Below are 23,185 nucleotides of genomic sequence, written 5' to 3'. Positions count from 1 at the left end.
CCCCTTACTTAATTAACTGTTAGTTCTGCTTTTGTCTCCTAGATGTATTCGGAAGGAAGTGATATCATACCCCAGAGCAATGAGACTGCTCTTCAGTATTTCAAGAAAGCTGCTGATATGGTATGTTTTTGGTGATATGGGTTGTTTTGTTTTGTTTTGTTTTGTTTTTTTAATTGAGTTTAAAAAAAAAAAAAAAAGGCCATATCTGCTGAAAGGTAGATCGTGATTGTTCACAAAAGTCTCCCTTTGACTTCATTTTTTGTAACTTAAATAGCTAAAAATTCATATGTAAAGTACTTTACAAACATAGACTATTTCATAAGACCTAAAATTAAGTTCCTGACCACAGTGCTTCATGGAGTTTGCTCAATGCAACAGGTGCAACAATTTTTTTTATGACCTGCAACTATTGCTTCTGGTTTAGATGTTTAAATCCCATCTCTAAATTTCCCCTGCAGTGTGTGTGTGTGTGTGGTCTTCACTTACTCTCCTAAATGGTTGTATAGCAAAGCTATAAATTAAACTGACACTGTGTTCTACCATGGGCTGCAGTTTGTTTCTCTTGTCCATGCACCATATGCTTTCATTTATTTTGATAATATGCTCAGATTATTTTACTGAGTTTTAAATACGAAAGAAGCTTGAGCATTTAAAACTTTTATTTTATGGGAAGATTAGCTTGAGGCAGAAGTAGCCTTCTGGGAAGGAAATACAGTGCATGTATAAAATGTGGTGAGAGTGAAGTTCTTTAGGTTTTGGGATAAAGTGCTAGTACTTTTCTTACTCTTCCATGCCCTGCAAGATAACAACTAAGATTAGCAACTTGATTACTGCTTGAATTTGTCTAGATACCTGGGGTGAGATTCTCACCCCCTTTCCAGACCTTTTATACCACTCCAGCACTTTTTACCCAGCGTAACAGGATCCTAACAGCCCTGGTAGGGGGAGATTCCCCCCCAGTGCATGCACTGTGAAAGACAGCTGTGTAAAGCTGCCTTCAGAGGAACGCTCACAAGTCCTGGTGTATGGAGGTGGATGTCGGGGCAGAGCCATAGCACGCAGTGCGGTAGAGATTCTAGGCAGTGCGGCAGGCCATAAATTGACCATTCCAGAGAGGTTGTCATAATTTAGGGCCCCAAGGCTATTTGCTACACCACAGGTCCCTCCAGCGCTCGGAACAGCCCAGACTCAGCTTTCAGCCACCTGTGTGCTCCTATCTTAGTGCCACCTCCCCTTGGGGACTGCAAGTTCTGTGCTGTCTCTCTGAGAGTCACAGCATAGGTTCTCACTTCAGGTGTTGGGTACATCCTAGTTTTCTACTGAAATCAATTGAGTGGTAACAGAATAAGGGTAGCACAATAGGCGCCAAGGAGAGGCTAGCACCATAGGTCTTAAATAGGGACAGTGGCATTTTAAAGAGTTTATGAAAATCTGTTAATCCTCAACAGTAGTTATCCTAGAGGATATTAAAGGACATATTAAAGACTTTGGTAAAACTTGTAGCCAGGTCTTTCCCCCCCGCCTTTTTTTTTTTTTCCTCCTTAAGTGTTTTTTCCTTTGTCAGGGTAATCCAGTTGGACAGAGTGGGCTAGGAATGGCTTATCTGTATGGAAGAGGAGTTCCAGTGGTAAGTCTGAATAGTATCTTTTCAGTCCTGATCACCGTGTGGAAAAACCAGTCAATTTCTAAAATACCTGGTTGGTAGAAGAGAGGTATAATAATCTTATTTGCTGATTTTTTCCTTCATAGGTAATCAATTTTTAGTTGCTCAAATCCTATGGATATAAGTCGTGAAAGTAAAACTCCAGTACTGAGAAACATAATACCCTGATATTTTCAAATAGCTTGAACAGCCAGTGCCCATTAAAGATGTTACTAGTCACAGGACTGAAATAATTCTTAAAATACAAAACCTACTATAAAATACTTTTAAAATCCAGCTTTATTTTGTCTTGCAATTAGACGTAGCTCTGAACTATTCCTGTTTATTTCTTGGTTCAAGGACACGCAAGTCTATACATAGATTTTTATGGAAATCTGCAGGGACAAATGCTTATATCACTTGCCTTGCTAGTGATTCCATGTGCAAGATATACCTTCCTGGAGCTCTAGGTATTCAGCTCTGCAAATAGATAAATTCAAGGTGTCTGTAGTTGAGCTGAACTATTTCAAAGCTAAATAGTGCAGCTAAGAGGTTCTAGAGCTTTTTTCTCCTGAAACAGTACAACGTGTCCATTCCATGTAGCTAAACAAACTAATTATGTCTATGCACAGCACTGCAATCAGCCATTGTAGTATCAAAGCTTTATGGATATCCATCCTATAGCTACTGGCATAGGTTTTTGAAGCAGAGGTTTGTTGGAGAACCTGTAAAATATTTAGTGATTTCTTGGGTGTCCTAAAAGACTGAGTTAATAGCCCCATTTTCTACACTTGCAGACAAGTGCTAGAGAATAGTCTACTCTGAAGAGTACATAAAAATTATAGAAACGTAGGGCTGGAATGGACTGTGAGGGTCATCTAGTTGGGTCCTTCCTCAGTGCAGAGGACTGTAGTATACCTAGTCCACCCCAACAGGTGTTTGTCTATCTAGCCTGTTCTTAGAAACCTCCAGTGACAGGAATTCCAAAACTCCCTTGGAAGCCTAGTCCAGAACTTAACTACCCTTATAGTTAGAAAGTTTTTCCTAATACTTACTCTGCAGCAAGGGAGATTTAGATTAAGCGGAATACTTCTTGTCCTGCCTTCAGTTGACATAGAGAACGATTAATCCCCATCTTCTCCGTAACAGCCGTTAACAATTTGAAGACCATTATCAAGTTCCCCCTCACTCTTTTCTCAGGACTAAACATGCCCAGTTGTTTTAACTTTTCCTCATAGGTCAGGTTTTCTGAACCTTTTTGTAGCTCTCTGAACTCTGTCCAGTTTGTCTACATCTTTCCTAAAACATGGCTCCCAGAACTGGCCACATCCTCCAGCTGAAGCCTCACCAGTGCCAGGTAGAGCAGGACAGTTACCTCCCGTCTCTTACATGTAACACTCCTGTTAATACACCCCCCAAGAATGATGATAGCTTTTTTCACAGCTGCATCACGTTGTTGTCTTACTCAACAGAACTCTTCTTTGTGTTTTATATGTAACTCTTCTACATAGCTGGAGAAGAAGCATTAATTTATTTATTCTCCTGTTGTCAGCAAAAACATATAGACATTTATGGGCATATAATCCATTCTTGATGCACAGATACATGCATACAAGTCCATCCCCATTTTGATGAGGATATATCTCCTTAGTGTGCCACCTTGCTAGGCTCTATAATGACTCAAGCTGTCTTACTGCAGAATTATGAACTGGCATTAAAGTATTTCCAGAAGGCTGCAGAACAAGGCTGGGTAGATGGACAGCTTCAGCTGGGCTCCATGTATTACAGTAAGTGGCTTCAGAATGTTGTTGCATTACGTATTCACTAGATGGCACTGGGACAGTAGGAGTGTGTTTAACATATGAGTCAGTACTGTATATTCATCAGAGGAATTTAGACCACCTAGCACAAAATATAGTAAAATAGTCTTCATGTTCCTTCAGTCTGAATACTTAGACCTTATCTGATGGCATCTTTCTTAACAAATTTGCCTTCAGCTACTGTTTCTTAATTGTTTTAAATTAAAAACACAACTACTATATCCTTCATTTTGGTTGCAATTCTGCTTTTGTGGGTATTCATTTGCAATCTCTGAATAGCGTTGACCTCAGGCATGGCTTCTTTCTTTGTAGATGGCATTGGAGTGAAGAGAGACTATAAACAGGCTTTGAAATATTTTAATTTGGCCTCCCAGGGTGGTCATATTCTGGCTTTCTATAACCTGGCACAGATGCATGCCACTGGCACCGGGGTGATGCGCTCCTGTCATACTGCTGTTGAGGTGAGGCCCTCTCTTCATAAATTTACAACCCAGGCTAATTTGTAGAGCTGGTCAGGAGTTTTTGATAGATTATTTTTGTGGAAAATGCTGATTTGTCAAAACAAAATTGTTCATAAGAAACAGTAGGTTTTGTTCTGAAAAAAATTGAAAACGTCTTGATGCTTCTGAAATAAAAATTCCAGGTTTTTTTTGTTTTGTTTTGAAATTTTAAGATAATTAAAAAATAGGTCAAAATTGAAACAATGTTTCAATTGATTCCAACCAATTTTTTTTTTCCAGACCGTTTGTGAAAATCTTCAAGATTTTGACTTTGTCCCCACACGAGAGGAAAATTTTCAAATTCTTAAATGTTCTTGGGACAGGAAAAGGGTTTCCCATCCAGTTCTAGTAATTTGTGAAACTGAGTGAAAGTTACTGACTGTGTAAGTAGGCTGCAACTCAGTTGAAATCAGTAGAATTGTACACTTCCACCAGTCCCCACTGGTGTTGAATTTTTCCTGTTGAGTTTAGACCCTGTTTCACAGTATAACTTGATAAATGAACAAGCACCTATATATTCCATGGCAAGGTTCCTAGATTCTGTGGCACTCTGCAGTGGCATCTGGAAGTGTTGCAATAGCTTCACTTAAATTAGAAAGAAAAAAAAAAAAAAGCAGGGGGGAGGATTTTTAATATGAAGGCAAACGATACAACCAAGACGGTAGTCCCTATTTATTTTGAAACTTGAGTTCTCCAGCTGAGGAGGGCTTCAGTATTATCTTTGTAATGGAGAGCTAGAAACTGTTTTTTTTTAAAGCTGAGGTTCTGAAGTAGTGTGGATTCTGCCACAGATTTTGTGGAATGTGTGGGCCTTGTGCACAAACATATGCAATACAGACAATTTTGAATACTAAACAGCTCTTTCGTAAAAGAAACAAGAAAACTGGCAACCTCGTTTTTCCTTGTGCTGTCTTGCCTGGGATACGTATTCACTTTTCTTGGGTTAGCCACTTATTCTTCACGCTGGCTGAGGTATGGACCTCCTACAACAGAGACTGCCCTTTGGATCTAGAGTTATACTCGAAGAAACCTAGTGTTTTACTGGTTTGTTTTGAGGCTGTTGTATTCCTGCTGTACTTCCATTGTCAAGGATGTTCTATTAGACTATTAAGCCACTTAGGTCCTTCTGTGTTTCTTCCTGTTTCCAGAACCCTTATTGTCCATTTAAATAAACTGTTTCAAAGGCTATCTAAGACGTACCTCTTCATATCCTTTAAACAGTAAACTTCTGAAGAAGCTTCTGATAACTGTGTGTTCTTTTTTTTCCTACAGTTATTTAAGAATGTATGTGAACGAGGGCGCTGGTCTGAGAGACTCATGACTGCCTACAATAGCTATAAAGATGGTGATTCAAATGCTGCTGTGGTTCAATATCTCCTGTTGGCAGAACAAGGCTACGAAGTGGCACAGAGCAATGCTGCCTTCATACTTGATCAGAGTAAGAGGCTATGCTAGCTTGTGTCAAAAAGTAGCTCACTGTGGATTAGTAGTAACTGTCCATTTAACATGCAATGCATCATCAAGCAAGGCATACCTAGGATTAAATAGCTGGTCTGAACTAATAAGGTTTCTTGGACAGCAAGAATTCTCCCCCATCCTGACTGCCTCCTATATTCAGAAGTTATTGATTCTGTTTCTCTTGCCCTGTAAGGATATTTTTCTGGTCTGAGTGTTAATGAACATTTTGAAGTCGGACATACCTGTGTTACAGAAGGAGAGGTTGGGAGAGTGAGGCCTAGAGCTTTACTTCTTAGTGAAGAGTTGTTACCCTCTTATTCTTGACTAGAAAGCATGACAAATAGTTAGCTGGGCAGCTGAGCTCTTTCGTTAGACTTGAAAGAACTGCTTAGTAATTAAATCAAGCTTCGCTAAAAATGGGTGACCAAAGTAAAGTCTGTGGCAATACAGCAGAGTTATCAGAACATATTAGAAATAGAGTGATATATGGTTTTTAAAAAAAAAATGTAGACATTTATCAGAAAAATGCTGGGTTCCTGCACAAAGTTTTGTGCGGATCTCAAAAATACAACTGCTATGAGCTTTGTGTGATTACCTTACTAAGTCAACCTATTGACTGCTAGTAGACTTCATAGTTTTGTTTTGAATGATGCTAAAAGGTGCCACGCTGAGCACCGTGATGGCTTCGATAGCCAAAAGGGATACAACAGTGGCAGGGTATTTTGGAAGCTTGTTCTGTCAGTATGTCTCAGTCTTGATCCTGAAGACATCACCTCTAAGAGTAAGAGGACAAGTTTCCATGGACTCTGAGACTGCCATTTGTGGTGTCACTCTTAAGACGTGATCACATGTCCATTGGGGACTAGACTGACACAAATGCATTTTACATAGGGTATCAATTGCTGCCATATAATATTTCAAATTTGAAACCAATACTTTAGAATTGAAAGAATTTTAAATGGAATATTAATCTCTTGACCCATGCGGCACTTCCACAGCCATCCCTATATGTGTGACACTGTGTCAATAAAAGACTAAAACTTCCACACATTTCTGAAATGGATTCTAGCACTGCACACAGTGGGTAATTTTTCTTAACTGCTTAGATCCTATCCCTTCAACCATGCTTGGAGGTTACACGCTTTTGAAACTTGTACTCCGAGTTAAAATAACTAAAATTGTTCAACTCCTGTGTTCAAAAACTGTGCTTTTTAAGGCCGGATTTTCAAATCTGCCCAGCTTTCATTGAAAACAGTGGGAGTTGTCGAATGCTGAGCTCTTGGGGGGGCGAGAGGGGGCACCTGTTCACTGTATTAGATGCCTACATGGGAGCTAAAATTGTGATAATCTGGCCTCATTAAAGGTGTTAAGTACGCTGGAAAATCTGGCTACTAAAAATTTTGGGCTGTATCACAAACTATTCCAGCTCCCGTTAGAGTAACAGTAGCTGTTATCTGCAGCACAAATTGTCTACAAGAGAAATAAACTTTATATTGTACCATGTCATATATGTTTTCTAACTTGTAATCCATTCTGCAAAGGAATGGTATAGTGCTACTATTGCAGGGATCGGCAACCTTTAGCACACGGCCCGCCAGGATAAACCCTCTGGCGGGCCGGGCCTGTTTGTTTACCTGCCGCGTCCGCAGGTTTGGCTGATTGCAGCTCCCACTGGCTGCGGTTTGCCGTTCCAGGCCAATGGGGGCTGCGGGAAGCGGCGCGGGCCGAGGGATGTGCTAGCCGCTGCCCAAGTTCCCCAAGGACTGAACTGGCCATGCGTGTAACTTAGAGCAGGCTGCTCTAAATTCCCTAGATTTCTCTAGCTGGAGTAATGTTTTGCCATATGTGGATTGCCCCTTTGTACTTTTGGTCCACTTGGGAACCTAGAAAAGGGTATAGAATGGGAGGCATAAAGGTAGCTACACCAGCTTTACACCACCCAAAATTCTGTCCCCTTTGCACCACAAGTGGAGCACAGAGAAGAAAGAACCAAAGGTCAGAATCTGACCCATGATCTCTGAGGCACAGCCATTTAATCCAGCTCAGCAAAGGTTTTTGTAAATGGTGAACATGGACACTGACGTGCACATAATCAGGAAGACAGTATGGAGGTTCTGTGCCCTGTTCCTGCTTGACTTAATTACTTCCTTTTTTTCCTGCAGAAGAGGCCAGCATAGTAGGAGAGAATGAGACTTATCCCCAAGCCTTGCTGCATTGGAATAGAGCAGCCTCCCAAGGTAAGTCACAGTTCAATGATGACAATTTCACTTTGAGCACCTGGTCTAGTTTCTTATCTACAGGATATTAACTTTACTAAGTAGGTTACTCTCTCCTTTCGAATAAAACAAGTGTAGTATCGACAGACCGTTACTTTCTGGGTCATTCCTTGACTGAAGTATTCTGCTGTCTGTCCAGGACTTACTCTTTATCCAGTTTTCAATATGAGAATTGGCTCACATACTACTTGAGTCTTCTGGGGATTAGACGAGATTCAGTGACTTTCAGCTCTGCAGTCTTACACTTGCTGCCTACCTTATAGGCTTTCCTACTAGCATGGCTACTGCTCCCAGTGATTTCCCTTCTAAATCACTACTTTGAAGGATTTATAATTACGATGACAATAATCAGACAGTTTTTGTAGTCTGTCTCAAATCTGTTTGATAGGCCTTGATTTGAGTGGAAACAATAGCTCACTGGTTTGGAGCCCATCTCTTGGGGGTCATGTTTTCCTATGACTCAAAGAACAGATCTGTTTTTCAGGAAAGCTGTTTTTCTGGCCACTGGCCAAGATTAAAGTAAGTCCTGGTGCTGTTTACAGAGAGACTGGGTAAGAAGGAAAAAGTCAAATATTTAAGATTCTTTCAAATGGCACATCCTTCCAAGCATATGTTGGTTTAACTATCTCTGAACTGATCCTTGAAAGACATAATTTAATGATCTAAGCGCCGACACTGAACTACATAGGCTCGCTGGAATTCCAGATTTAAATCCCTTCAGGCTTGATTCAGCCTTTCATCCTTCTAAGCTAGAGTGCCATGCAGTTAACTGTGATGATGATCTCTTGAATGGGTCCTTATAAACTGAGGCTCTGTACACTGTAGTCACTGACTGACTGTCCCATGGCTCCTTTCGTAAAAGTAGAGGTTTACCTGTGTGTGGTTAGGAAACTTTCCTCACCACATCAGGTATGCTCTGTAGTGCTTACCTGGTGCCCTTCAACCCAGAGATAGGTATATTTCAGTGGTATCAGAGAGACAAGGTGGGTGAGGTAAATATCTTTTATTGAACCGACTTCTGTTGGTGAGAGAGACCAGCTTTCGATCTCCAGTAAAAGATATTACCTCACCCACTGTGTCTCTCCAATATCCTGGGACTGACACAGCTACAATTACACTGCATATGGTGATATCTTAGTTTGCAGTGCACAAGGCATCTAGGTCACAGTAGATGCAGCTAGGTTGATGAAAGAATTCCATTGACTTGGGTAGCAGCTCTGGGAGAGGTGCATTTATTACAGCAATGGAAAAACCCCTTGTGTTGCTGTAGGAAGTGTCTACACTACAGTGGTACAGCAGTGTAGCTGCACCTGTGCTGCCATAGCGTTTATATTGTAGACATACCAAAAGTCTTCGGGCATGTGGCACAGATCTACAGTGTTGGCTCCAGCAAAACATTGGAAACATGGAAAAATTGATGTATGAAAAGGACTAACACACCAACCCATTTGACAGTTATTTTTTGAAAAAGCTAAAACTGTAAAAGTGTCTCTTTTCTGAGCAGGTGGGGGTGGGAGTATATTTTTAAATTAGCCAATATAAGGACATTGTAAGGTAAAAATATGTAAGGTAAAAAATTAGCAAATAACAAAGTAGCCAAACCATTATGCAGGACACCCAAACATATTTTATAGATTTCCCAGAGGCTTCAGTCAATCTTAAACTGCAGTTATTTTGCTAATACTGCTGTGAATATGGAACCCTTCATTATTTTATTACTTTGAACATGAAACATGAACATTACATGAAAGCAGGACAGCTCAGCTGGTGATGCTCTTATGAACACCTTGGGAATAAGATTCTGTTTTCATTGTGCAAGAAGAAAAATAAAGCAAATGATACGATGAACAAGACATATTGAAACAAAATGCTTTTCTAGAAATCATCAGTGCATCTTAAAATGAAACTAGAAGAACACCTTGCACATCTCACTCGTCTCTTGTACTTGTACTGCCTTTCCTCTAATTAGGTTATACTGTTGCTAGAATTAAGCTTGGAGATTACCATTTCTATGGCTTTGGTACCGATGTTGATTATGAAACTGCATTTATTCACTACCGACTGGCATCAGAGCAACAGCATAGTGCCCAAGCCATGTTTAACCTGGGATACATGCATGAGAAAGGACTGGGCATCAAACAGGTGAGCACAGCTTGATATAAGTAATTAGTTTTATTCAAAGTATTATTTATTAATAAATATATTTGTATTGTAGTAATCCCTAGAAGCCCCAACTGAGATTGGTCCCTGCTGTGGTAGGCACTGTATACAAGCCTAAATAAGATGTAAATAGACTGACAAAGGGTGGACGGCAGGAAATATCATTATCTCTGTTTTGGAGTTGGGGAACTGAGGCACAGAGAAGAGTGACTTTCCCCAAAGTTGCAAGATGTCTGTGGCAGAGACAGGAATTGAACCCAAATCTCCTGGGCTAACACTTCCAAAGAAGAATATATGCACATATAAGAACTGCTCAGAACTCTCATACATTATTATAGGGGCATTTAGTAGCAACCTGTCTCTGTGTTGCCTATTACTTTCCATCTAGAAAGGATTCTTGAGATCTTTTATTTTATTTATTTATTTATCTCTCACCTCCTTTGCAGCAGGTCTTTGAAATCCAGCATACACTCAGGCAAATGTGCTTTAGTTTTTTGGTTTTCTTTTGTTTTGTACCCCCCATCCCCAATTAAATTCATTCAAATTTTCTCAGGAAGAAACCTTTTTTTTAAAAAAAAATTTCTATTTCTCTTCTCTTTCTTGGGTTCCTCAGAAAACTTTTGGCAGCATGCCAAGATAATTCATCATGAAAATGCTGGACCCCTGCTGTTGCCAAAACAGCAGCAGACAATATACAGAACACCTGGATGGCAAGGAGCCAGGCCACGGACCCAGCACATGTCCTTAACAGTCCTGTCTCCCACTGTGGGAACATTACGTGGGGTAGGGGGGAAAGAAAGGAACCAAGCCAGAGCTCCCCCTCATCCACTTCTTGGAACTAGCACATGGCTCCATAGACCTGTAACCCTCTCTCCAAAAAATCCCCCCCTTTGATGGCAGCCTTCTCCTGTTGTGAGCTAGTGTGATTAGTCCTATAACTCAAACAATAGAAGTCTTTGATGCAATGCTGAAGATTCGGAGTTCAAACTGTGATGATGGGAGAGGGGGTGGAGTGCAGATTGTTCCAGATATAAAAAAAATTTTTATATTAACGTACACACAAAAAGCCAGGAAATTGCATGTAAAAAACTTATTTAGGTTGGCAAGTCAAGCCACTGAAAGTTATGAAATGCCGGATTTGCGATTGCTATGCTATCTTCATTTTGCCACCTTATGTGTATGTATTATGTATCTTTACTTGCACGGTAGTATACTGATTTTCAACAGAACCTCTTCCCTATTCAATGCATAGGTTGGTTTCACAAGGAGGCAGAATTATGGTTGCAATAGGCAACCGTAAATCTCTCACTTCAGAATTTTAGAGTATTTGCGTTTGAAACTTTAATATTCTCTTAATGTGTGTGGGGGGTGTATGTTATAATAATAATAGGCGGAGCAGGTAGCAACACCTCTTATGAAAGTGGCCCAACATTTCCCATTAGAAGACCCTGTTTTCAGTTGCTTGTAACTTTTTGCTAAACTGTAACTGTTTGGGAAAAAATTTTGCATGCTGGCTGTCTACCTCAGGCTGAACACTTTGTGGAAGATTTCAGCCAAACGGGTCAGCAAGAATGAGTCTAGGAAAATGTTTTTGCTCATTTAAAAAAATCACACAACCTTTTTTCTTTGAAAAGCTTTCGTGTCCCCATGCTTTGGAACAGGGACTTGAAATTAGAAATGTACCTTTTGCCATCTCCATGAAAATCTATTCAAATTTGGCAATATTATAAGCCTTTCCAAAATCATTACTATGTGCTCTGTAGAGTTATTAAATTTTACCATCTAAATTTCCAAAAATTGCATAGGCAGCCTTAATTCTGGCATTACCTAAAATTTGATTGCTTGGCTTTGCAACCTTAGTGTTCTTTTAACAATCTTTATTTGCCCCTGGCGGGGGGGGGGGGGGGGCAGGAGAGGGAGAGTGTGTGTGGGGGGAGAGGGAATTTCAGGCAGCTTCTTAAGTATTAAAGAAAATACAGATCGTTACTCACATTAAAGAATTATAATAGGAAATTAGAAATAAGACTCTTTCAATTAAGAAAGCACAGCAATTTACAAAGTTTAAAGGAAAGCCCAAGTTTGTGTTTACAGTAAGGATAGGAACACTTTCACTAGTTAGTCAACTCATGCTTTTTAATTTAAACAAGTGCTTCCAGACTTCAGTAGTTCTCAATTTTTGAAGTGTTTGTAAAAATAAATAAATAAATGGTGTTAACATCAATATTTCTAGAATTTGTCCCAGATGAGATGCTTGATTATGGATTTAAAAACAGAAGTTTTTCAAGGGATGGAGAATGGATTGAGAAGAACTATTTTTATTGCATTGGTTTAATATTTGAGAAAAATGAGTTTACCATGTTGTATTAGCTTCTTTCTAAAAAAGACTCTTGATTTGGGGGGCGGGGGGGGGCGCTGCTTTTAACAAGTACTGGGTATCATTAATGTTCAAAATTGAGTTTGCACCTAACAAATTTATAGCAAATATTTTGTGTAAGGAACAAACTCACTAAACATTCTCCTTCATAAAATAGCAGAAAGAAATGGAAATACAAAATGCATATAAAATAGTGTATAAACTGAACACAACAGCTATGATTCTAACTAAAAGCACTAACAAACTTTATGGCTAACTTCGTTTCCCTTATTACTGCTAGTATAGCACAAGTGTGAAAAGGGAAATGTTCTCTATCACCTTGAACAAAAAGCTTCCTAGGGGAGATTTCTAAGGAATTCTCTCAACCTTTCTTTCTTTCTTTTATTGAAATAAAACAACCAACAGTAAAATAGCTAATATAACCCATCAGCACAAGGTGTATATAAGATGGTTTTCTGTATTTCTTAAAATTCCAATATAAATTAAGGCTTTGTCATGTAGCAGCAAGCAGAAAGATTATGGAGTCACTTGGTAGCATCTGCATAGTTAGGGTTGCATTCTAAAATGCATTCAATGAAGCCTAAAATACTGGGGCTTGGTTGGTTGATATTCTCTAATGTATGTGGCCAGTCTGCTATAAGGAGTGTCTGCAGAAGGGTGTTTTAGGATGAAGGCTCCCCTACTGCTTTGCAAAGTTCTGTGTGTGTATTAAAATATATTGATTGAACAGCCACTCCTACATCAATTTCGACAGTTTTACTCACACAGCATGTGAGTATGGATGTGGATGCAAATACATGGCCTGAAACAGAAGGAGGTGGAGTAGAACAGATCTTAATGAAATAAAGTTGGCCACAAAACAGTTCTTCCTTTGAAAAGGCTTTTTTTTTTTATGAATGGGCATTATTGGCTCTTATCTGGCAAACAGGCAAAGTATAAAAATTTCTTTTGGTATCGGAAGCTCTTGGCCCTGAAGTAACTGCCAGCTTAAATACCTTAATTTTGTTTGGATTTCTTTGGAAATAGATTTCAGTGTATTATGTATTAATTACAGGATATTCACCTTGCAAAACGCTTCTATGACATGGCAGCTGAAGCCAGCCCAGATGCTCAAGTTCCTGTCTTCCTAGCACTCTGTAAACTCGGGATTGTCTACTCCTTGCAGTATGTACGAGAAACCAATGTAAGTAATGCAGACACTTAAGAGTGATGGCAAGGAATCTTTATTCCTAACTCTGGAACCTCCTTAGAAGTGGAAGCAAAGCATCACATCCCCACCCCAAACTCCGTACCTTTTAGGATAAGCTTTTCTGCACTGTCTTGTTTTCTTCTATGTCACCAAAAAAATGGAAAACAATGCCTTTCCTACCTCTGCAGTTGCAGGAAATTGTGTGGGATATACTCATTTTATCCTAATAATTAATCCCCCAATCAGTGTTCTAGATGCTGTGCTAATACTCCCTTCAAGAGAACTTTCCTCGCCCAAAACTTGGTAACTTATATGGGCAGGTTTCCCCAGAATTAAGCTTACCATCCCAGGAACAGCATGCCAGTGTTTATTTGCTTTCCTTCCTTGTGGTTTGATCATACTGTATTTGCACTCCCTTATATGCAACCATAACAATTCCACCCCACCCCAGTCAGAAACTATTATCAATACGATTATGGTGCTGTTCTCTCAACAGGGTCTCCACATAGTGCTTAGTGATGGGCATTAAAGAAATGTTTGTCTGGGTACTTATATGGCCCCCATCACCATATTATCTGACTGCCTCGGATGTTCATTAATTTAATGTATTCCCTCAACACCTCTAAGGTCAGGACACTCAAAGGGTGAGAGCAATGATAATACCCATTTTGCAGAAAGGGAGCTGAGGCACAGAGAGATTAATTGATTTGCTGATGGTCAAACAGGAAGTCTGGGCAGAGTAGGAGGCCTAGATTCAGTTCCCTTAGACCTGGTTCAGTGCCATAAGCATAAGACCATCATCCCCTTCTCTCTCTTTCTCCACTTCTGGTTTCTACTTCTGCACTTTTGTTCAGGACATTTGGCAGGCTCCAGCAAATGAAAAGAAAAAAAATAATAAAACTTCAGCATTCATCAGAAAATAAGCAAATGATACCTGAACTACTGCAAAATTCTTTTCCTGTAGTTTTCGTGCAGATGTTAAGTCTTGAGCTCCAAGGAAGAAAATGCGATAGAAAAAAAATTTCAGTCTGAAGGAGGAGCAGAACAGTTTCTACTTGTTAATGTGGCAGCATGGGTTATTCTTGCCTCAGGCTTAAGACTGGTGGGTTAAAGGCTTTGCTCACATGAAAGATATGTAACCACATAAGAAGAAGTTGCAGGTGTTCATTTTATAGTGCATAGCATTTCCTGTTGTAGCTGTTGAAACGGGAGCTTGATTTTGGTTAATCTGTAATGACAAATATTGGTACTGGTGTATTAAAAGAAAACTGCTAAAAATAAAACATGCAGGTGGCTTTCCCCAGAATTAAAGATGTCTGAAACTGCTATGACATTTCTGACTCATGCAGCCAGAAGAACATAATGGTGAGTTGTTTGTTTTGGTTTTTAGGTCAGAGAGATATTGTCACATCTTGACATGGACCAGCTGTTGGGACCTGAGTGGGACCTTTACCTTATGACTATCATCGCTTTGCTCCTAGGAACAGTTATAGCTTACAGACAGAGGCAACATCAAGCTATCCCCAGACCGGCAGGGCTGCGGCCAGCTGTGCCGCAACAAGAACCTCCACCAGAACATCAGCCGCCACAATAGCAGCAACCGGAATCTCAATGAAAAGAACTGTATTCTCCAGCAGAAACTATTTTCATTGTGATTTAGAACAGATCAATGGTCCTTTCCCTTCAAAAGAGGCTCAAAGAAGCATAAAATTCTGAAAGCTGCTTAGAATGATGCCTTTTTTCAGGGATAAGTAACTTTTTCTAGACTGATTTGAATGTTATTTCAGTGCCAATGGAATAACACAATGGCTTTTTTCGTGAAACACAAATGTGCTACTACAAAAGTGATGCCTGCTATATCCAATTTCTCTTTATTCAAAGTCCTTTTTCATCATCTCTTAAAGTGTGTGGAAAACATTGGCTAACAGGAGCTGACCCATGTAGAAAGAAAAAAATGTTGGAAGGCTGAAAACCTGAACTCTGCTCTTCTGAGTAAAAAAGAGATCCTCTAGAACTGTGAGAGAATTTTTTTTTCTTGTCTGCATCCCAAGTATTCCTATAGACCTTATTTTAATTATTCTTTAATTATTTTAATTATTCACCGTTCACGTAGTCTCATTATTTGCCTTTGATGTTTTGACCTGAATGTTTCCATTCAGAAGAAGCAAAAACAAAAGCAAAATCTGTAACTAGTGAGCAAATTTCTTGTTCTTTGTGATTTGCACTTTTGGGGTTTTGTTTTTTCCTTGCAGCATACATTTTTGCTAATGGCCAATCTCTATTCCAGAAGGCAAATAGGGATAGATTGCATTTGTAAAATAAAAGAATGATTTAAAAAATCCTCCACAGAATGTTCTCCACAAACATTTGGAAAAGTGGTGAATATTTTCTTGTAGCCTCTGTGCAACTTGTGGGATTTCTTAGCACAAGAGCAAAAAGGCAATTTGTTAGTCTTCCTGCTTTATTTTTTTATTCTTGTCTCTCTAGTAAGGAGAGAATGGTTAACCGTAGAATGCAGCAAGAATTAGTATTAAGAAAAGACTTTGATGGGGGGGACATAGCCAGAAGCCTTCTCAGCTCAGTTATAGGCAGACTATTTTTCTAGTGTTTCTTTTATTAAAAGGTGGGACTCTCATGTTTCTCCAGCTAGTCTTACAACTTCAGCAGTCCAGTCAGTAAGTACAATGGAAATGACCTGTATCACAAGGTCTTTATGCAGCTAAAATCTACATATCTTGCTACATACATAGTGGGTGCAGCAGAGAATCGGCTCTATCTGCTGAGCACATCTAAATGAAGGGGGTACAAAGGGGTGAATTCCAGCTCCCTACTATTGGAGCTGGATTTTCATCAGCATTGCTGCACTTCAGAGCGGCCTAAGAACTGCTCGGAAATGTGCCGGCTGGTAACAGCCCCCCACTGAAACACAGGAGCATCTAGAGTGGAGGTGGTCCTAATGGATTATGGCTCCTTCATGTCACCAGAGCAGTGCAAAGGTGCCACCCTGGGGTAGAGAATCTGACCTATAAACTCAAGGTTCTTGTTTTGTAAAATTCTTGATAGTTGTTTTAAGTGATCATAACCATTTGGAAGCTAAATGCACGAAGTAAATATGGGAGAACAGCTTTCGGGGGGGAAGAAGGCAGAAATCTGTATTCCTTTTTCTCAGTAGCAGATATGGATATTTGTTTCCAAATTAACGCTATACCCTGTGGATACACTATTTTAAAGCAAAATGAAATTTCAATATTCAAGACTCTGATGCTTCCTCTAGATCGTACATTGTGCATTTAAAGAGTTAACTGCTTCCTTTTTAAAGGCTTTTGTTCAGTAGATCAGCATTTAAGAAAGAACCAGCCTGTATGAAAAGGCTTCGAAACTGTGAGATCGTTTTGTACATAATGTATTATAAAGAGTTGAATGGGCAAGGTCTCTTTGCAGTTAACTCATTGCATTTTGGGAGAAGGGCTAAATATTCTTTTCTGGAAGCTAATGTTTTGTGGCTGACTGCAGTATTATGAATGCAGAAAAAACTTTTAGATACTCCAAGAGCGTGGAGTCAGAATCTCACTAGGTCTTCATGGGAGTTGCATTCTGGGGCAGGAGGATGTTTCAATTCTGTTTGAGAGGGAACAGTATTGAATTTCTACATGGTCTGATTAAAATGTATAGCAGTCCAATACCTGCATTATTTTAAAAAAAAAATTCAGTGAACTTCCAGACCTTTTCCCTCTGCAGTATTTTACCTCTTCCCTTGATTTTGTAGATCTCTCTAGCTCAGCATGAGGTAGTTAAAGGCTGGATGGAAAACATTTTCCAATTCACCACCACTGAATGCATTGTGTATCCATAATCTAATAGAGCTAAATTCTAATGGCTTAATCCTAGCTATGTGGTTTATAACAGCAGTCTTTCGTAGCTGGCTTTGCACATAGCTGACACATTTTACATTAAAGAAATCAACAGAAGGAAATATATCATCAAAACATTTTTTCATTTTATAGAATTGCCTTTTGAGAAGTACAACATAAGCAATAAGGAAGTTTTCCCCTACTGTTGACCATCGCTTAATCTTGTCAAATGGCATCCATTTGAATAAAGTGATAATAGCAGAAACTAGTTAATATGAATAACATCAAACTAACTCAGGGATTAAAGAAATATGAGTAAATTTTCTAAGTCCACTGCCTACAAGGTGGTTCAGTTTTTCTGACAATCCCTTACTGTTCTGCTCCAAACTTTGCAGCATATTTTTGCTTCTTACAAAAATAAGACTTAGTAATATTGAATTATTTCAGGTTGTGCACACAGTTTATCAACCAGTTCTTTCAATTTCCTAAGTAAGTAGGAGTGGGTTTTTAATTATCTTGCTGGTATTTGTTTTTATAGAGCATCTTTTCATTTTTAGTGGCACACCTTGTCTTTCTAGTTGTGTGCAAGAGCAATTTGAAGGGGGATTGGGTTTAAAATAAAATTCAGTTGATCACTTGGTGTGGCAGTTCATTCAAATTCTGTTTCTAATTCAATGAAGTTATGTTGCTAAAGTTGCATATGCACCTGCCTAACTCTGAAGGCTAATATGCGAGTTCTGACTACTTCACCACTGGGAAGTTAGGTAACTTCAGTCAGAAATAAGTGATAATTTGAGATTGTACTTGGTTAAAAATCTACTGACCCTAAATTCTGCTTGGTTTATTTTCCCTTATATTTCTTTTCTCTCATTCTTTATTCTGGAAGCTTGAATGAGAACAGGGTTTCTGAATGTGAACCATAGTGTGTTTTGAGGGTTAAATAATTTTATAGCCGCCCCCCCCCCCACACACACACACCCGGCAGTGTTTTAAGTGCAAACTTTACCTATGTAATCTTCCCAGTGCTTACTGTTCTGAACAGTAGAGTACCCAAATGCCATCAGTGGGAGTTCTACATGTGGAAAGAAATTAGGAAGATGAAGATCTGAGGAGACAATTTTATTCCAGTGACCTCAAATCACTAACCTTATGTACCTATCAACTTAAAAATGTTGCTTGTAATTTGAAAACAAAACTCTTAAATAGTTGATTTAACTGCCAAGTTGAGAATTTAGGATTCTGTCATGTACCTTTTCCTTGGTGATGTTTGTCCAAGGGTCTGCTTACATCAGTTGTCATTATTCATTTGTTTGGAAATATTTCACCCTATGACTAATAATTTTAAATGGGGAATAAGTAGTGGAAGAAAGGAGCTTGTGTTAATACAAATGTCCTTAATCATTTTTTCAAAACATAAAAGTGAAACTTTTTCCATGAGACTTTGGTTGTTGTGATAAACTTGCTGAAGTAAAACTCATCAACCTGTCTTTCCGTGTGACTTTTCAAGAAGGTTAAATGTATTGTCAGAGCATTTATAGTGTTCAAAAATATTATGTACCAATCCTGTTGCCATCAATATACCAATTAAGTTTGGCACATTGTTATTACAGGGGAAAGCTCAACTTCACCAACTCTTTCCTTTTTAAATAAGCAACCATAAGATGATATTTATGTTTGGGTTCCAGAAAATATTCACAAATATACAACAAGGAAAAGGCTTAGTATGACTTGAGAATTACTACAAGTGCATAAAGGCAGGCAAGGGCTACTGGCAGAAGTCCTTTTTGTCTTTATCAGCTGCAGCTGTTAAGAGGGTATTGTAGGGATTTTTAAAATTTATTTTGTATTTAAGGAAATGCAGTATAAAGGCTGGTAAAGTGTAATATAATTGTGTAAACAAATTATGTTAATAGAAAGATGTACAGATTCATTTTGTACTGTGTCTTTAATCCTGTGAAATAAAGTTACACCTCTGTATGCTGTAAGATACTTTGGTTCTGATAACAAACTGTTCTAACCATAGGCTAAAACTATATATAAAGTCCTGCTTCTTTGTATTTTAATTCCAAATGCTGTCCTGAACACACAAAGGCATTGCATCTGCTAATTCAGGGAGGCAGAGTTGGTAAGGCACTGGGAATTGGGAAACCAGGGTTGTAATGCCAGATCTGCACAAGTACCATATACCAAGTCTATGGCATATTGCTTAATTTCTGTACCTCCATTTTCCAATATTTAAAATAGCTATAATGCTTGTTGCAGACATGGAGCTGCTATGTAACACTGATCTGTAATTGTATGTAACTGTGTTTGACCTGGTCAGTGAATTAGATTCTTCTTTAGAGTGGATGCAGCCATGTATTCCACTTAGGTATGTGCATGCTGGAGTCAGAGAATGTGCCTAGCAGTACCGGGGCGGGGGGAGGGGGACGCTCCTATTTCATGGCTGTAGGCCCACCCCTGACTATATGCAACCCCAGCGTTTCTCAGTTCCTTCTTATTGCCCATAGCTGGAGTCGGAACTCTGCAGTTTTCAACTTCACAATCCTCTATTCAGTGACTTTTTTTTTTCTAGTTGTATATAGTTTATTAGTACCCCAGTATAGTGTGTGTTAGACTTTGTGTTAGTTGTAGTTAAAACGTCGGGGGCGGGGGGGATTCCCAGTAACGATCCCCACATGCGGTGCGTGGTGTAACTAGGCAAAGCCCATGTCAAGAGCAGTGTTCAATTTGTAGATCGTTCACTAAACAGACTCAAGTGGCAAGAGATCTTTGTCTGAAGCAGCACCTGCTCAAACAGGCCATGCAGCCTACTTCAGCATTGAGGCCTTAGTCACATTGTAGGTAGCCCTTGGGTTCGAAGAGTGCTCCCGCTTTGCGTCCTGGAGTTGGCACCTCTCTGAAGAGATGGAGGAGTCATTCCCCATCGAGTGCTCTGAGGAAAATTTCACATAAGGCCAACCGAGGCCACTCCAGGTCCTGTGGGGACTCGTCTCTCTCCTCCAGAAGGAGAGTAGATTAGCACCGCGTGAATGCCAGTGTGCATGATGGAAGAGGTCCCGTCAACCTCTTCCCACCACCATGCAGGGAGCTGTGCTGTTGACATCGGTTCCAGCCTGGGGGTATCCATTGAGTCTGGTACCGACAAGACCAATGCCAGCACCAACTGCTATCACCCCAGTGGTGTATCATGCAGCAGCAGACCTCCTCTGCCTTTCTGTCCCAACCTCTCCCTCAGTCCAGGACTTTGCCAGGGCTGTATCTTTTATAGCCCCTTTGGCTGAACCTATGGGTCTGTCAGCACTGCACCCCATACTCAGTGGAAATGGGGCCAGTACCAGAGTCGGCACAGAGGACTTCCTTGGTACTAGGAACTTCTCCGGTACCCCCATGACTGGTGCCACCAGTGTTGCCGTGGCAGCAGTCACCAGTCTCCGCTTCAGCACCATTACTTACTTTTGGTACCGATCCTTGCTTTGGGACCAACACCAGTCTCAGCACTGGAAATGATGGAAGCGTACTTGGTGCCAGCAGTACCATTTCCACTGTGAGCACCAGCCCCCTCCTCATTCTGGGCTGTGGATAAGTCAGACTGGCTGCACCCTTATCCCACCGCTATATCACAAAGCCTGGGACTCCTCGGTGTCTAAGTCAGGATCTTACTCCTCCTGCTCTCCATTGCCTGAGCGAGGGCCATGCATGGAGCACCAAGGGTACCAGGATTGACGCTCCTCTTGTGCTTAGGACTGGGTCCCCTGGCCAATGCCTACTGGCCACCAATGCCCTATCCATACCACTGGCCTCTGTGGATTCTGTGGGGCACTCCTGGGTCACAGAGGTCCCACTTCTTGTCCCACTCGAAGCTGAGGTCACCAACCAGGTCTGTGGTGGTAACAGTTGATCCACCACAGGTCCAGGTACCGGTGAAATTTCCCCTTGAAGCCTCCAAAGTCATCCTGCCCAGGCCTGTCAGCCCTGGAGCAGGATCCAGCACTGCACAGTTAACTGCCTCATCCCCATCCCTGGACAATTCTGCGATGCAGGGCTCTACCTCCCCTTCAGTACCAGAGGATTTCAAGGCATACCAGGACCAGTTGCTGGGCAAGGCCACTTTCCTAGGTATTCAAGCGGAGTCCCAGCAGGAGAACACTCACAAGTTAGTGGATATCCTGTAGCCATCAGCCCCTTGGAGAGTTGCCCTCCCTATTAACAATGTGCTCCTTGCGCCGCTAAAGTCCTCTGGAGCACACCAGGTTTGGTTCTGCCTGCAGCTAAGCACATGGAAAAGTGCTACTTCGTTCCCACATAGGGATTTGAGGGGGTTTATTCCTATCTGGCCCCAAATTCCTTGGTAGTAACTACGGTGAACGATAGAGCCCAACAGAGCAATATTAAGTCCACTCCTGAGGACAAGGACTAAGTGAATGGACCTGATGGGCAGAAGGATTTACACCTCCTCTTCTTTACAGATGCAAATTGCTAATCAGCAGGCCCTCCTATCCAAATGTGACTGTCAGCTGAACAACTATATCTAAATTTGTAGACCAGCGAATTCCCTGAGGAAGAAATTTCAAACATTTGTCACCAAGAGCAGCTTGGAGACTTAGACTTCTTGGCAGTCCATGCTGGATGTCACGGATACTTCAGCCAGAGTGATGGCCTCTGCGGTGACCATGAGGAGGTCTTTCTGTGTGCAGAACTTGAGCATCACTCCTAGTGCCAGCAGGCCATTGAGGATTTGCCAGCCACTTTTCTCAGATAAAACAGAGAAGACTGCACTCCTTAAAGGATGCTAGGGCTACTGTTAGGTCCTTTGGGGGTGTAAACACTGGCACTGCAGATGCACCCAGTATGACATTCAACAGCAACAACTGCAGTAGCATCTGTAGTGCACGTTTGGGCAGCCTTTCTCTTCCCCAAAACAGCGGTACTACCACAGAAAGGAGCACAGATCCTACAGAAAGAAACAGATGGGTTCGGGGTTCAGGCAGGCCATGCACCCTCTTCCAGCAACTCAAACATCAATTTTGACTCTCTCATCCAGAGCAGTGTTCCAGTCCTCACTCAAGAAAGATAAGGCCATTGTGGAGAAACTAAATGAATTCTTTGCATCAGTCTTCACTGCAGAGCACGTGAGGAAGATTTCCACCCCTGAGCCATTCTTTGTAATGACAAATCTGAGGAAATGCCCCAGATTGAGGTGTCATTAGAGGAGGTTTTGGAACAAAGTGATAAACAGTAGTGAGTCACCAGGACCAGATGGTATTTACACAAGAGTTCTGAAGGAACTCAGATATGAAATTGCAGAACTACTAACTGTGGTATGTAACCTGTCATTTAAATTGGCTTCCTTACCAGATGATTGGAATATAGCTAATGGGGTGCCAATTTTTTTAAGACTCCAGAGGCAATCCTGGCAATTACAAGCTGGTAAGCCTAACTTCAGTACCAGGCAAACTGGTTGAAACTATAGTAAAGAATAGAACTATCAGACACATAGATGAACACTATTTGTTGGGGAAGAGTCAACGTGGCTTTTGTAAAGAGAAATCATGCCTCACCAATCTATTAGAATTCTTTGAGGAGGTCAACAAATATGTGGATAAAGATGATCCAGTTGATATAGTGTACTTAGACTTTCCAAAGCCTTTGACAAGATCCCTCACTATAGGCTCTTAAGCAAAGTAAGCAGTCATGGAATAAGAGGGAATGTCCTCTCATGGATCAGTAACTGGTTAAAAGATAGGAAACAAAGGATAAGAATAAATGGTTAGTTTTCACAATGGAGACAGGTAAACAGTGCTGTCCCCCAGGGGCCTGTACTGGGACCAGTGCTGTTTAAACATATTCATAAATAGTCTGGAAAAAGGGATAAACAGTGAGCTGGCAAAATTTGCAGATGATACAAAATTACT

At 40.5% G+C, this 23,185-nt stretch overlaps 1 protein-coding gene across 1 annotated transcript in view; it reads left to right on the top strand.

Annotated features, from left to right (window-relative positions):
- SEL1L (SEL1L adaptor subunit of ERAD E3 ubiquitin ligase) overlaps positions 1 to 19,255 on the top strand; it is a 58,310-nt gene extending 39,055 nt beyond the window's left edge. Inside the window, exons 13-21 of the mRNA XM_037900801.2 lie at positions 43 to 120; positions 1,565 to 1,627; positions 3,342 to 3,429; positions 3,775 to 3,923; positions 5,235 to 5,400; positions 7,583 to 7,657; positions 9,666 to 9,838; positions 13,285 to 13,413; positions 14,810 to 19,255. Coding sequence (XP_037756729.1) covers positions 43 to 120; positions 1,565 to 1,627; positions 3,342 to 3,429; positions 3,775 to 3,923; positions 5,235 to 5,400; positions 7,583 to 7,657; positions 9,666 to 9,838; positions 13,285 to 13,413; positions 14,810 to 15,013 — 1,125 coding nt within the window. The 3' untranslated portion in view covers positions 15,014 to 19,255. The remainder of the gene's footprint in view (positions 1 to 42; positions 121 to 1,564; positions 1,628 to 3,341; positions 3,430 to 3,774; positions 3,924 to 5,234; positions 5,401 to 7,582; positions 7,658 to 9,665; positions 9,839 to 13,284; positions 13,414 to 14,809) is intronic.
- Positions 19,256 to 23,185: the final 3,930 nt, after the last annotated feature.

The sequence above is a fragment of the Chelonia mydas genome, chromosome 6 (assembly GCF_015237465.2).
Source record: "Chelonia mydas isolate rCheMyd1 chromosome 6, rCheMyd1.pri.v2, whole genome shotgun sequence".
Taxonomy (NCBI): Eukaryota; Metazoa; Chordata; order Testudines; family Cheloniidae; genus Chelonia; species Chelonia mydas.
The sequence above is the reverse complement of the archived record's forward strand: the minus strand, read 5'-3'. Positions and strand labels throughout refer to the sequence as shown.